At 54.7% G+C, this 13,619-nt stretch overlaps 3 protein-coding genes across 3 annotated transcripts; 2 read left to right on the top strand and 1 right to left on the bottom strand.

Annotated features, from left to right (window-relative positions):
* Positions 1-120: 120 nt before the first annotated feature.
* On the bottom strand, positions 121-2,951 carry cdx1b (caudal type homeobox 1 b). The gene is made up of 3 exons (XM_077592648.1): positions 2,325-2,951; positions 1,092-1,240; positions 121-1,025 (listed from the first exon to the last, which is right to left on the bottom strand). The coding sequence occupies exons 1-3, from the start codon at positions 2,911-2,913 to the stop codon at positions 828-830; spliced, it is 936 nt and encodes a 311-aa protein (XP_077448774.1). The 5' UTR covers positions 2,914-2,951; the 3' UTR covers positions 121-827.
* A 1,546-nt stretch (positions 2,952-4,497) lies between these two features.
* Positions 4,498-9,090, top strand: ik (IK cytokine). Its single transcript, XM_077592632.1, has 19 exons — positions 4,498-4,774; positions 5,624-5,690; positions 5,774-5,866; positions 6,129-6,188; positions 6,257-6,424; positions 6,499-6,613; positions 6,879-6,949; positions 7,008-7,218; positions 7,377-7,485; positions 7,593-7,632; positions 7,703-7,832; positions 7,906-7,927; positions 7,990-8,074; positions 8,150-8,236; positions 8,315-8,372; positions 8,447-8,535; positions 8,607-8,715; positions 8,795-8,829; positions 8,896-9,090. Exons 1-19 carry the CDS (start codon positions 4,765-4,767, stop codon positions 8,921-8,923), a joined length of 1,587 nt encoding a protein of 528 aa, XP_077448758.1. The 5' UTR covers positions 4,498-4,764; the 3' UTR covers positions 8,924-9,090.
* On the top strand, positions 9,058-13,612 carry chm (CHM Rab escort protein). The gene is made up of 17 exons (XM_077592631.1): positions 9,058-9,239; positions 10,185-10,251; positions 10,318-10,390; positions 10,455-10,585; positions 10,660-10,721; positions 11,009-11,065; positions 11,137-11,420; positions 11,495-11,611; positions 11,681-11,792; positions 11,889-12,111; positions 12,185-12,262; positions 12,337-12,432; positions 12,493-12,553; positions 12,621-12,717; positions 12,809-12,910; positions 12,998-13,137; positions 13,335-13,612. The coding sequence occupies exons 1-17, from the start codon at positions 9,146-9,148 to the stop codon at positions 13,461-13,463; spliced, it is 1,923 nt and encodes a 640-aa protein (XP_077448757.1). The 5' UTR covers positions 9,058-9,145; the 3' UTR covers positions 13,464-13,612.
* Positions 13,613-13,619: the final 7 nt, after the last annotated feature.

Below are 13,619 nucleotides of genomic sequence, written 5' to 3'. Positions count from 1 at the left end.
GTCCAAAGAGCAAACGCCACTGAGGATCCTCCTTCACACCGCCGCGCCGCGCCGCGCCACGCCACGCCACGTCGCGCCTTTCATGTCGTGTGACATTGAAAAATAAAGGAGAACCACCCGTGGCTGGACCAAATGTTTCTCTTCGCTTTTGATACAAACCGAGTGACGAAATGATCAAAATGATTTACAGGATTAGCGTAAAAGCAAAAGATAAACCAAAGTGAAGTGGTGTGACTTTTAAATACTAAGTGCTTCCAAAACTTGTGGCTAGCTCAGCTGTTGAGTAGCGTCCGTATACGCTACTGTAGCCAAATGATAGCTGCCATAGTTGATCCATTAGCATTCTAAAGGTTTCTTCTGGTCCCCAGTTAAACAGGATATACCTTCCAATGTTGCTCAACGTCAGCGTCGAGATGTCGTCAGCTCGCTAAGGCGGCAAACTGCTCGTCGTCCTGGCTTTTGGTAGCATCCGCCCGCTCATTGCTTTCATAACGCCAGGAAGTCCATAAAAAAAAACTAGTTTCGCTAAAAGCTAGCTCGCTTGCGTGGCCTATAGTTAAATAGCATGGCTACACCAATGTGTGTTTGTCTTGCGTTTGACGTGGAGATGTCAATAGTGTGCTAATTCAGCGGGAATTAGCATGGGCATGTTGTAAAGTCGAGTTGGACCATGATTTTGTCCCATTTTTTCAGGCCCTCGTTAGCATCGGGCATCAGGGGCCCCGAGCCTGCCAATGGAGCTAAATGCTACACTCGTTGCCAACTGTCTTTGTTGTGCTTTGTTTGCTTGTCCGCCAAAAGGCGGCGGCGGGGGTCAAGGGTCGCTTTCAAAACTCTTCCTTGATGCTGACGGGCAGCGAGGAAGGCGAAACCAGGCCGCTGCTGCCGCCGCCGCCGCCGCCACCGCCGCTGCTGCTGCTGGACACCATGGCGACGCTGCCGGACGAGGACGAGGCGGGCGCATGTTGCTTCTTCTTGCTGATTTTGCGTTCTTTGGCGCGGCGGTTCTGGAACCAGATCTTCACCTGAGGACAAAGGCGGGCAACATTGGATGTGCCCTCGGCCCGATGGCCCGTTACGGACGCCCTCACCTGGCGTTCCGATAGGCTTAGGGCGCTGGCCAGCTCTGCCTTCCTGCGGATGGTGATGTACTTGCTGTAGTGGAACTCCTTCTCCAGTTCCAGACGCTGGTGGTCGGTGTAGACCACCCGGTACTTGTCCTTTGTGCGCGTCTTCCCATCTGCAAAGGTAGCGTGAATTCTTCTTTAGGCTGTGCCTAAGCAAACCTTTCCACTGGGAACATTTGGCCACTCGGCGTCCCAATGTGGGGAGCTGCTTTCGCATGAATGAGTCGCCGGCGTGCTCCGTCTGCTAAGCCCGCTTCGACGTGTCATTAGCACGCAGTGATTGACAATTAACGCTAAGCACACATGACAACGCTCACCTGCTGCAAATCAACACGGCTTGTTAAAAAGTGACGAGAAGATAAATACCCTCTCTGAGATCTTACTTACACGCACACACACACACGTGTGTGTGTGTGTTTGTATATATATACACATACGTATATACATATATACATACGTATATACATATATACATACGTATATACATATATATATACACACATATATATATATATATATATATATATATATATATATATATATATATATATATACACACAATATATATATATATTACCCCCAGACATTGTGAGATTAAAATAATTGAATGCCTAAATATATGGCACGTGATTTTTTTCTAAATGTATAAGAGATTGATTAAAAAATGCCATTTCCGAAGAAGTAGCATGGATCGCTTTGGTATATGCTGCATGGTCGGTAAAGGTGTAATAAAAGTCAAATTCCATAGTATTTGCAGTTACACTACTTTTACTACAAAGACACTTACGTGATTGCTGTGTGTATGTATATAAAGACATTTGCTTCCTTTCTTATTATCAAAATCTCAGAATGTTTTGGATCATACACAAGAATGCTCCATTATAATCAGTAAAAAAACAGGTTTTTTAAACTTTACCAAAAGATGGATTGAAGAAATGCATTGAAAGCACTTTTGCGCATTTATTCCAGATAAACCACAAGAATATTCCAGAGTAAGCTCATGGATTCTAAATGATTAGTGTTATAAATATCGACTGATTCGATAATGTCAGGTGTAACGATCACAATGCTTTGCTTAGGGATGCAAATTAAGAGGAGCATCATTGCATCGTGATAGAGATGAAACGTCACTCTTATTCAAACTACATTTTCAAATTGCTCATTGTGTCGCTGTCATAAGATTAAGAAAGTTCCTACTTGGATTGGCGAGTGGGGTAGACGCGCGTCGAATCCAGTCGTAGGCGTTCCTCCTTTGCGGGGAGCCGCCCGAGCTTTGCCCCCCGGCCGCGTTCAGCGGGGCGGCCAGAAGCGGCGGCGGCGGCGGATGCTGCTGGCCGCCGAACTCCGGAGGAAGAGGAGGAGGCCCGAAGCCCAGGTTGGCAGCCCCCGAGCCGCCTCCGCCAGCGGCGGCGGCGGCGGCAGCAGCGTGGGCGGCCGCCGCCGCCGCGTAGTGGTGCGCGGCCCACTCGTCCCGGCCGGGCTGAGCCGGGTGCGGGTGAGGAGGCGGCGGCGGGTACACCGGGCTCCAACCGCTGGCACCGGCACCACCGCCGCCGGCGCCGCCGGCCACCCCGCCGATACAGCCGACGCCCGTGCCCTGATGGGCGTCCGCGCCGAGGCCGTGCGAATGGTAGCTGGCGTAGTCCGTATACTGGGCCGGGGGGGCCACCTGGAAGTTTTGCGGCCCGACGCCGAGGCCTACGCCGAGGCCCGGGTGTCTGCCGCTGACGGCGTTTTGCTGGTACATGGGGGGGTCCTTGTCCAGCTGCAGGTAGCTCACGTACATGTTGGATAGGTGTGGGGGCAGGATTACCTGCCTGCCTGCCTGCCTGCCTGCCGTGCCTCTGACTGGTCTCACCTGCTGACCCCCCCACCCATCTGCGCGCACTGCCGCTTATAAAGTGGCCCGCTCACGTGGTGGCTTTTATGGCCACCTTCGACGTTATCATTGACACAATAACAGCTTATTTGGACATTGCAAATAGTCGAGGAGCCGTTCGGACCGTCTCCCATGGAGGGAAAAAAAAAAAAGACCGAGAAAGGGAGAATACATTCAAGTGCTTTGGCATCTCACATTGAACGAACTGTAACGGATAATCAAACATTTCATTCGAGTTAGGAGTTTCTTGAAGGTTTTAACAGCTGAAACAACTCCCCACCAAAATACAGTTTTTGGTGGGGTGACTACAAGTCGTTTGCTCTCAAAATCATTTCAAATGAGTTTGAAGAAAAAAAATACAAATGTGTCGTGCAAATCGAAAGCGCCTCGACTTCCTTCTGTAGGAAAATAATCCAAATCCTGTATATACACCTACACTCACACTTGAGTCAATGAAATCATTTCTTTTAATGAAGAAACAGAAGAAGTCCAAATGTTGTAAGTGGCGCTTAATTGACGAATTTTGGGCAAAACAAGAGAGAGAAACAAATACATTCCGTTCTTTCAGCGTGTGAAATCTTGCACGCAGGCGACCCTGTCAATGTATGTCTTTACAAGCTTGCTTTTATTGTTTTACGCTCATGACTTTTCTTTGTGTGGTCATAAAAGACAGATCATTAGGTACACTCGCGTTGGTGAGTGCGTGCGTAAAAACATTCAGTGTTTGTGATATCTTCATTTACACCGGCGAATCATCAATAAAATGCAATAATATCATGGTATTGATGGACCACGTCAACAAATTTGAACTGGAGTTGAACATAGGATTTATACATACTTTTTCAAGCAAAACTTTGGGGCCATGCAAAGAGCTTTTATGGTGATGACCATTCACAGATCGTTAAGCGGTATTATTGTCACCGTTCACTTATTTATGAAATTCTGAATATTGCTCTAAGATGTGGGGGTGAAAATTCTAAAAAAAAAAGAATGCTCAGAAAACCATTGAAAACAATCTCTGAGTTAAAGCCATCCTTTTAAATTGAGTATTTTACATGGACCAGACTTTAGCATACTAGCATTTGGGTAATTAACACTCCCTTTTCAGAAAACACATCAACAGCCTTCCTGGTATTGTACCAGGTTGACTTTTATTTCATTCAATCATGGATTGCCATTGACGGCGATAGACGTCCAATCCATGATCATTCCATCATAATTGGGACCCTAAACCCCCCCTAAAAAGTGGACTGTTTGGTTGTGTTTGTTCCACACGGGTCAAATGGTGCATGAAACAATGTGTGTTGATCGGGGAGCCATCTTGCGTCATCTGTCTTTGGCAGACAGTCCAGGCCAAAACAACATGGCTCCTCTGACGCCCTCTAGTGCTCCGACCAAAAAGTAATGTATGTGTGTATTTTTTTTAATAAAAAAAATCGATTTGACATTTTCTTCTTTGGAGTTTTTGTGGCGTCTTATTTTGTCCCGTGGATATCCTCAAACCATCAAATGACTAGAAGATGCAAACTGCGTGGAATTTTAAAATATATATAAATCATGGGGAGGGAGAATCATTCTCGTATTTCTTTTCCGGTTTGGCCACCCTCCGTCCGCTCCCCCTTCTTTCCCAGAGTCCCCCTAGTGGAGTTTTGCTAGCAACACAAGGCTAACAGCGTCGTCGTTCCAAGTTTAAAAACAAAAAATCGAACAAAAAGCCACTTTTCATTGCGAGGAAGGTGACATCGCGAAGCCGCCACGATGCCCGACAGTAAGTGGCCCGTCTTAGGCTGCTAACGATAGCGAATCTAACGTTAGCATGAGCTCACCGTGCGAGTTAGCTAGCTAGCTAGCGGAGCCCATTCGTCTCAGACGTGTACTCCGTTCACGCTCCTAACGACTGCAAACCTGACGTCCCTCGTCGCGCAACTTAACTATCTTGCTAGTTTGGGTTAGCAAGCTAGCTAGCAAACCCCAGTGTGTCATGAACGTAATCCATTTCCTCCCGCTTATGCTGCGCAAACTATTCCAGAAAGGGCCGCAGTGGGTGCAGGTTTTCATTCCAACTCGCAAAGAGAAAAACTTTTCACCAATCAGTGGATTGCATTCAGGTGCTTCTTGTTTTCCGCAGAAATCTCATTGGCTAAAGTGTCTTTGCTGGATCGCTTGCAACAAAAAGCTGCACCCACAGCGGCCCTCGAGGAGCACTTTAGATGAGATAACTTCATTCATCCCGTATTCGGGAAATGTCATTTTCACAGTAGCAAGAGGGTGAGAATACGGACACAGGAAAATACATTTGAGACTCACCCCAGTCAGCCAAGAGATGCTTGTCTTTGTTCATGCGTACCTATCCAAAAGTCATCTTTTTCACAAGTTGTGGCGTGGAGGCTCCATGGCTCACGGGACGCTCCATGGTCCCTGTTGTTTGTCATCAAAATTCCAAATGGAAATGACCAAATGTTACTACCTCTCATTTGGCCCATTGACTCCATGACAAAGCCCCTTCAATCTTATGATCCAAATTAGAATCCAATGCAGTGGGGAATGCTAAATGGTGTTTTGGTAGAATGGAAATTTGTGTTGTCCGCCACATCCAATAGTTTGTTTTTGTTGCCAGCGGAGAGTTATTCCAACCCTCTGGCTCCCGAGGGACACGACGTGGACGAGGGCAGATCTGCCGCTCAGTAAGTACGGTGGGATGGACCGCTTTCCCACTTGCGTTTGTCCCGTCCCGGTTGCTAAAGAACGTTTGCCTGCGTGTCCGCAGGTCAAAGTTGACCAATGACGACTTCAGGAAATTGCTGATGACGCCGCGGGCGACGCCTTCTTCGGCCCCACCCTCCAAGTCCAGACACCATGAGTGCGTGTTAGCCGCAAGCGGCGCCACGGGTTACAATAGCCATGCTGCGACTACGTAGTGACATGACATCGCGCTGGCACGGGCTGGCTTCGCCATGCCGGCGCCGTAACTGCCGCGTGTCACTTCCCGTCCATTCGTCCCGTTGATTTGAGGGCACCGACACGAATGGGCGGGCGACGTCGACGCGGCGAGACTAGCGGCGAGACTAGCGCCTCGACGGCGGACCGGGTCACGGGCTTACGTCGTCGTGTTTCTTTGCCAGAATGCCAAGGGATTACAACGAGGACGAAGATCCCGCGGCGAGGAGGCGGAAGAAGAAGAGGTGAGCCGGATCCGCCGGCCGGTCGGGCGGGCGTGGACGGGTGACTGACGTCCGGCTCGCGCCACCAGCTACTACGCCAAGCTGCGGCAGCAGGAGATGGAGCGGGAGCGCGAGCTGGCCGAGAAGTATCGCGACCGCGCCAGAGAGCGGCGGGATGGCGTCAACAAAGACTACGAAGAGACGGAGCTCATCAGCACCACCGCCAACTACCGGGCGGTCGGGCCCTCGGCCGAGGCGTGAGTGCCGCTCGTCGGCCCCGGCCGGGACGGCGCCGCTCGTCGGCACCGCTAAAGGCGCCCACGCCACGCAGGGACAAGTCGGCGGCGGAGAAACGACGGCAGCTGATCCAAGAGTCCAAGTTCTTGGGTGGTGACATGGAGCATACTCACTTGGTCAAAGGGCTGGACTTTGCTCTGCTGCAGAAGGTAACGCTCGCAGAGGGGAACGGGCGGCGTTGGCTAAAGGGTAGGCGTCGGTGGGTGCCCGCACCGTCCGACTTCAAACAAATGCCTTCTTTCAATGATAGCCAGCATTTGTTTGAGTCCGAATGGCGTGGCTTTAGGATGAAGTTTGATCTGAAACCATTCCTCCGCACTTTTCGACGCGCCTGGCAACATTTGGAGCGCCGGTTCTCCAATTTGACCCGGGCCGGGTCGGCCGCGACTCCCCACCGTCTGGTTTTTGCCTTAGGTGAGAGCGGAGATCAACAGCAAGGAGAAGGAGGAAGAGGACATGATGGAGAAAGTCCAGAAGGAAGCCAAGTAAGACCTACGTCGCCTCCTTGCTTTTGTGGCGTCCACGTGACCCTCCGGCCGACAGGAAAGACGTGGAACCGGAGGAGAAGATCGAGTTTAAGACCCGCCTGGGCCGCAACGTCTACCGCATGGTATTCCGCTCTGGCGCGCCGGAGCGCAACGAGCTCTTCCTGCCGGGTCGCATGGCCTACGTGGTGGACTTGGACGACGAGTTCACCGACACCGACATTCCCACCACGCTCATTCGCAGCAAGGCCGACTGTCCCAGCATGGAGGTAGATGGGGTGGGGAGGGGAGGGGAGAAAATGGGAGGGGCGGGCAGGAGAGGAGAGAAGAGGTGAGGGGAAGGGCGGGGCGGGCACATATCTCCGGAGCCCCCCCAAGCTTAAATCGAAGCCTACCTAACCACAAGCCTTTGCGGTGCCTCCGACAGGCCCAGACCACGCTGAGCACCAACGACATCGTCATCTCCAAGCTGACCCAGATTCTCTCCTACCTCCGGCAAGGGACTCGACACAAGAAGATGAAGAAAAAGGACAAAGGTCAGAATCCACCTTAGACATCGGCAATCGAGACGACCGTGTCGTTTGATTACAATGGCCGTGTCCACCCACCCACCTCTTGATTTTAGCGGCGTCTGTATTTTCAGGCAAGGCGGACGAAAAACGAGCTCCGGAAGCCGACCTGGGGTCAGTTGGCGTTTGTCGTCCGCTTTTTGTGCTTCCGCCGCTCACGCTTGGCCTCCCTCCCGCCGCGCAGCATCTTCGACGACGTCGGCGACTACATGCCGTCGGCCGCGACCTCGTCCAAGGCCGCCAAAGAGAGGCGACGCGACAGAGACGAGGAGAAGAAGCGAAGACACACCTACTTTGAAAAGGAACAACAACGGGTCACGACGGGCGCCGCGTGGGGCAAAATTAGCGTGCGTACGTACCGGGAAATTAAAGGCCTTCCGTCCGCAGGTGGCGGAGGAGGCGGATCCAGGTACGTGGAGGTGGGCTTTGCTTTTAGGCTGGGACCACCAGGATTTACGTGCTGCTCGACAGGTCCGGGCTCGGTGCGAGATCAGCTCAAGCTGATCAACGAGAAGTTTGCGGGGGCCGCCGGCAACCAGTGGAAGGGCCAGGATGCATATCCTTGTATAGCCACTCCCGGCCCCGCCTTTTACTCCAATGTAGCCGTGGCGGTCCTTAACGTTGGCGCCACGCCGCCGTCTCAGAGGCGAGACGCCAAGGAACACCTGGGGGATTTCTTCGGAGGATCCAACTCCTACGCCGAGTGTTACCCCGCCACGTAAGAGAGAGCCGCGCCGTGTCTCGTCGCTCCGCCCGACCCGCTCCAAAGACCGCCGCGCTACCTTTGTGCGCGCAGGATGGACGACCTGGCCGTGGACAGCGACGAAGAAGTGGATTACAGTAAGATGGACCAGGTAAGTGGTGGCCGTGGAGTCCAGAGTCTGGCCGGCCGCGGCGTGGCATGGCGTAACCTGGCGTGGTGTTGCAGGGCAACAAGAAGGGGCCACTGGGTCGGTGGGACTTTGACACGCAGGAGGAATATTCCGACTACATGAACAACAAGGAGGCGCTGCCCAAGTACGTACCGCAAAAAGCGCCCTCGCAGGAGGAGGAGCGAGTGGAGTGATGGCGCGCGTGGCTTCCCGCAGGGCGGCCTTCCAGTACGGCATCAAGATGTCGGAGGGACGCAAGACGCGGCGCTTCAAGGAGACCAACGAGAAGGCCGAGCTGGACCGCCAGTGGAAGAAGATCAGCGCGGTGAGCGACGAGGCCGAGTCTCGCTCGGGTGGGCTTCGGGGTTAGGGAGTGTCACGTACAAGCGTCTCTTCTCTTTCAGATCATCGAGAAGAGGAAGAAGATGGAAGCCGACGGGTGAGTCCACAAAGATTCCGGCGGCCATTTTGCTCGGAGCGCTGGACTTCTTCTCTCTCCTCACAGGGTGGATGTGAAGCGGCCCAAATACTGAAGTTCAGCCCTCGTTTGCTTCCTTTGACGACCAACTAGGAAATGAGCATATAATATGTAGCTGTTAAAAAGAGCCTTTGTGCTTTGGATTTGCATGTGTAACTTGTGATTATTGTGGTCAAAGTCCTCCTCTTGGCGGATAGGAATAAAATGATTACAAATTGAAAACTTTGGGGTGATATTTTCGTGCGCACGCGCGATCTCTCGCTTTTTCCATTTGTCGATGTCGGGGACGAGCCCAGCGCGTCCCCGCGCCTGTAGCACGATGGCCGCCGAGGATCTCCCGTCCGAGTTTGACGTCGTCATCGTGGGCACTGGTAAAACCTCCGCCCGCCACCGCCACCACCACCACACGCCTTTGTCCCGAACAGAAAAGTCGTCGTGCGGTGCGGACGCTGCGTTTGACTTTGGATAGGCGCCTGCGTTAGCTTACGGCTAACAGCCCCGTCATTTCCGGTTAGCTTGCAGCTATACGGCCAGTTCATGTTTTAACGGGCGCGGCCAGAAAAAGATGAATTCGTTAGCTCGCCAATAAACATAACGCGCCACTACTAAAGCTTCGCTCAAAAGAGCCTTCTTGTCAGATTGTCAAGGAAGCTAGCGAGCTGCTAGCAAGTGGACAACAGCGCACGAGTTAGGGCGTCGTGACGTCACGGGGCTCGCCTTTGTTGACAGCGGCAAACTAGGTAGTATTTCTTTTTCGGGGGGGGTTAATGATTTCAATGACATTACGCTCGATATCAAAAAGGATATGTGGAAAAAAGTGCAGTGATTAAAAGACAGTCAATAAAAATACTAACCTTACACTGGAAGAGAGAAATTGCATGGGGATTCTTGCTTTCCTGGTTGATTTCCTGTAGTCCGAGCGGGATGTGTGGTGTCAAACTGGTCCTCAAAGGGCCGCAGTGGGTGCAGGTTTTCATTCCAACTGAACAAGAGGATACCTCTTGTGTGTGTAATCAGTTGATTCAAGTCAGGTGCTACTCATTTTAGAAGACACCTCATTGGTTAAACTGTCGGCGCTGGATGGGTTGGAACAAAGACCAGGATCCTGTGCGTGCGGCCCTCTGCGGAATGGCTTTGACACGGCGGCCGGCCGGCCGGGCGGGCGTGCGTAGTGAGAGGAGCCACTTTCTTGTTTACCCGTTGGCTGCCCGTGATGCCTTTTGACTGGCGGGGCCCATTTGTTAAGATGAAGATCTCTGACAATCCTTCAAATAGAAAAGTAGTCATCACGATAACATTGCAGTCATTTGCGGAAGGTCTCACGGAGTCGGTGGTGGCGGCCGCTTGTTCTCGCGTGGGAAGGCGAGTTCTTCACCTGGACACGTGAGTTCTCCCGCCGACGTGTGCCCAGACGCCTCCTCGGCCGCCTCATCTTCGCTCCACTTTCAGGAGGAGTTACTACGCGTCCAAATGGGCCAGTTTCACCTTTAACGCTTTGGTGTCCTGGATCGAGGAACGTCAGGCGAGTCTCGGCGCCGTGGCCGCGCCAAAGTTGGCTTCTCACCCGGTGACCTCTGCCCCGTCAGGCCCGGGAGCGGGCCCGCGGCCGGCCGGCGCCGGATCGGGCGGATCTGTTGCGGGAAGGCGAGGAGCCCATCTGGCTGTCTGACGCCGACGCCGCCTCCGTCAGGAACTTGCGAGTTTTCTGTTTTGCCAGGTCCGCTTGGCTTTTGTCTCAGCGGCTCTCAGCTCGCCCCTTGCGCCAACTTGGAGTCTTTTCTTTGTCCTCAGGGAAGAGGAAGAGGAGCAAGAGGGAGAGTTAGAGGTTCAAGAAGAAGAAAAGGCACGTGCAGGTGAGCGTGAGCTGGGAGGCAAAGACCTGCTCATTCCAAACACGCCCATGCCAAAACGTGGCCATTTTGAAAGGATTGCCGTTAGAAAAATAGGCGCCGCCATCTGCCGCGTTCATTTGATCCATCCACGCAAGGACGAGAGCTGCTCTCGGTACTCTGCACCGGACGACAACGGGCCATTTGGGGGAGCTTGCTCCAAGTCCCGTTTACTCACCGCTTTTGGCTCCAATTTTCTTCCCTTCTGGGAGCCTTGATCCTTCCATTTCTGCCCCTCGCCCTTTTCGCAGAGTCGACGGGCCATCAAACGTCCCTCGGGCAGCCGGGCCTCGGAGAGTCGGCCGCAGGTTGGGATTTTGCCGTGCTCGCCGAGCCGGCCGGGCCCGTGCAGATCGCCCTTTTTTCCCCGGCCGGGCAGAGCCGACGGCGGATGCGCCGCCGGAGGACCCGGGAGACGCCGAGGACGAGCGCTCTCCGGAAGTCGGCGAGGAGCGAGCGCAAGTCGGCGGGGAGAGTGCGCAAGTCGGTGGGGAGAGTGCGCAAGACGGCGGGGAGAGTGCGCGAGACGGCGGGGAGAGTGCGCGAGACGGCGGGGAGAGTGCGCGAGACGGCGGGGAGAGTGCGGAAGTCGGCGGCGAGGAGCTGACCTACGCTTACTTGCTTAAAGAAGGACGCAGGTTCAACATAGACCTAGCGTCCAAGGTAAGAGGCTACGCCAACGTAGCGGCGGGCGGGTCGCCGCCAGCGTCTAACGTGGCCGATCCCTCGTCCTTCAGTTGATGTACGCTCGCGGCTCGCTGGTGGACCTGCTCATCAAATCCAACGTCAGCCGCTACGCCGAATTCAAGAACGTCACCAGGATCCTGACCTATCGGAGCGGCGCGGTGGAGCAGGTGCGTCTGCGGCGTCTCTGGCGTCAGCTCGCCGGCTCAAGGACGTTGTCGGCCGGACCCCGCGTTCAGGTGCCGTGCAGCCGGGCCGACGTCTTCGCCAGCCGCCAGCTGTCTATGGTGGAGAAGAGGAAGTTGATGCGTTTCCTGACTTCCTGTCTGGAAGAAAAGGAGGAGCCGGAAGGTGGGAAGCCGCCGCCGCCGCCGCCACCGCCGCGGTCGTGATCCTCGGCCGCCATCGCCGCGGTCGTGATCCTCGCCCGGCTCCGCCTCTTTTCAGCCCACGCCGGCCGCTCGTATTCGGAGTTCCTGCGCGAGCGGCAACTGGGCGACAACCTGCGGCACTTTCTGCTGCACTCCATCGCCATGGCGACGGAGGACACGCCCGCCCCGGCCGGCCTGGCCTCCACGCGCCACTTCCTGCGCTGCCTGGGTCGCTACGGCAACACCCCTTTCCTCTTTCCCGTCTACGGCCTGGGAGAGATCCCGCAGTGCTTCTGCCGGTGAGGCCTAGTACGCCCCGAGGGACGTCCGGAGGCCCGTCCCTCCTCACCGCGTCCTTTTTCCCCCGGTCAGGATGTGCGCCGTTTTTGGGGGCGTCTACTGCCTGAGGCATCCCGTCGACTGCCTGCTGCTGCACAAGAGCGCCGACAGGTAGCCGGCCGCCCAAAAAGCCAAAGCCTTTCCAAACTCAAAGCGGGCCGGGACCGACCGCGGCTTCTTCGCAGATGCACGGCGCTGATTGACGGAGGCGGACGGCGTATCGCCGCCAGCCATTTTGTGCTGGAGGATGGCTTTCTCTCGAAACGGGCCACGTCCGGCGAGTAAGAGGCCGCCGTCGAGAAATCGCGCCTCACCCCGTCTGACGGCGGCTCCTCCCGCAGGTCCATCTCCAGAGGCGTGCTCATCACCGACCGCTCTATCCTACCCGGCGACCGGCACCAGGTACGCCCCTCTTCCATCCGTCCGAGCGCGGCGCCTCCTCGCCGACTTAAAGTTGTCGTGCGGCAAGGTTTCCTTGGTGACCGTCCCTCCGGCGGAGGCGGGACTTCCCGCCGTTCGGATGGTGGAACTGTCGCCCGCCACCATGACCTGCGCGCCAGGAACATGTGAGCCACCGTTTCTAAGGGCAGGAAAAAAAAATGAAACAACAAAACCAACGGCGTCATCGCGTGCATCCGTCCATCCCTTCCGGTCCAGATTTGGTCCACCTCACCTGTCGGTCACGACTGGGCTCGGCCTACGAGGACCTGGCGCCCGCAGTGGACGCCATGTTTCGCCGTGCGCGCTCCCCCGAGCGAGGTGAGGCGGCTTCGGCTTAGCGAAAACAAAGACAATTCCAGCCGGCGTAGCGTACTCACCGGGAAAGGGATTTTGGGCGCGCCCAAGATTCCCGTCCGGCCGTCTTGTGGGCTTTCTACTTCAACACGGACGACGGCGGGGAGACGGATGCCGGGCGCCAGCCATCCAACGTCTACGTGTGCTCGGGACCCGACGGCGAGCTGGGCCACGAGCGCGCCATCCGACAGGTAGGAAGGGACATCCGTCAGGCGAACATCAACGTCCTTTGCCAGGTGGCTTACAATTAGTGCAGAGCCAACGTTCTCCAGTTGAACCACGTTGGTGTTAGTCAAACTACATTCGGTGATACCCTTTTTATAAATGTACCTACCCGCTTCCATTATTTTGCACACATTGGCGGCTGCTGATGAGAATATTTTGACAGGCGGAGGCCATCTTCCACAAGATCGTCCCCGACCAGGACTTTTGTCCCGCCGCGCCCAACCCCGAAGACATCGTCTACGACGGCGGCGAGGACGCCGGCGCCGAGCAACAGCTTCAGATCGAGGAGTGACCGCCCAAACAGCCTCTATGATATTGAGCGCCATGTGACCCCAGGGAGGGGGAAAAAAAAAACCCTGCCACTGTACTTTTTTTGTATTTATGCTAAATAAAACGCTGCCCCAAAAAGAGATCTCATCGAGGGGAAAAAGCACAATCACAGCCAGCG

This window comes from Stigmatopora argus, chromosome 22 (genome assembly GCF_051989625.1).
Source record: "Stigmatopora argus isolate UIUO_Sarg chromosome 22, RoL_Sarg_1.0, whole genome shotgun sequence".
NCBI lineage: Eukaryota > Metazoa > Chordata > Actinopteri > Syngnathiformes > Syngnathidae > Stigmatopora > Stigmatopora argus.
Note: the sequence above shows the minus strand (reverse complement) of the source record. Positions and strands in the feature narration are given on the sequence as shown.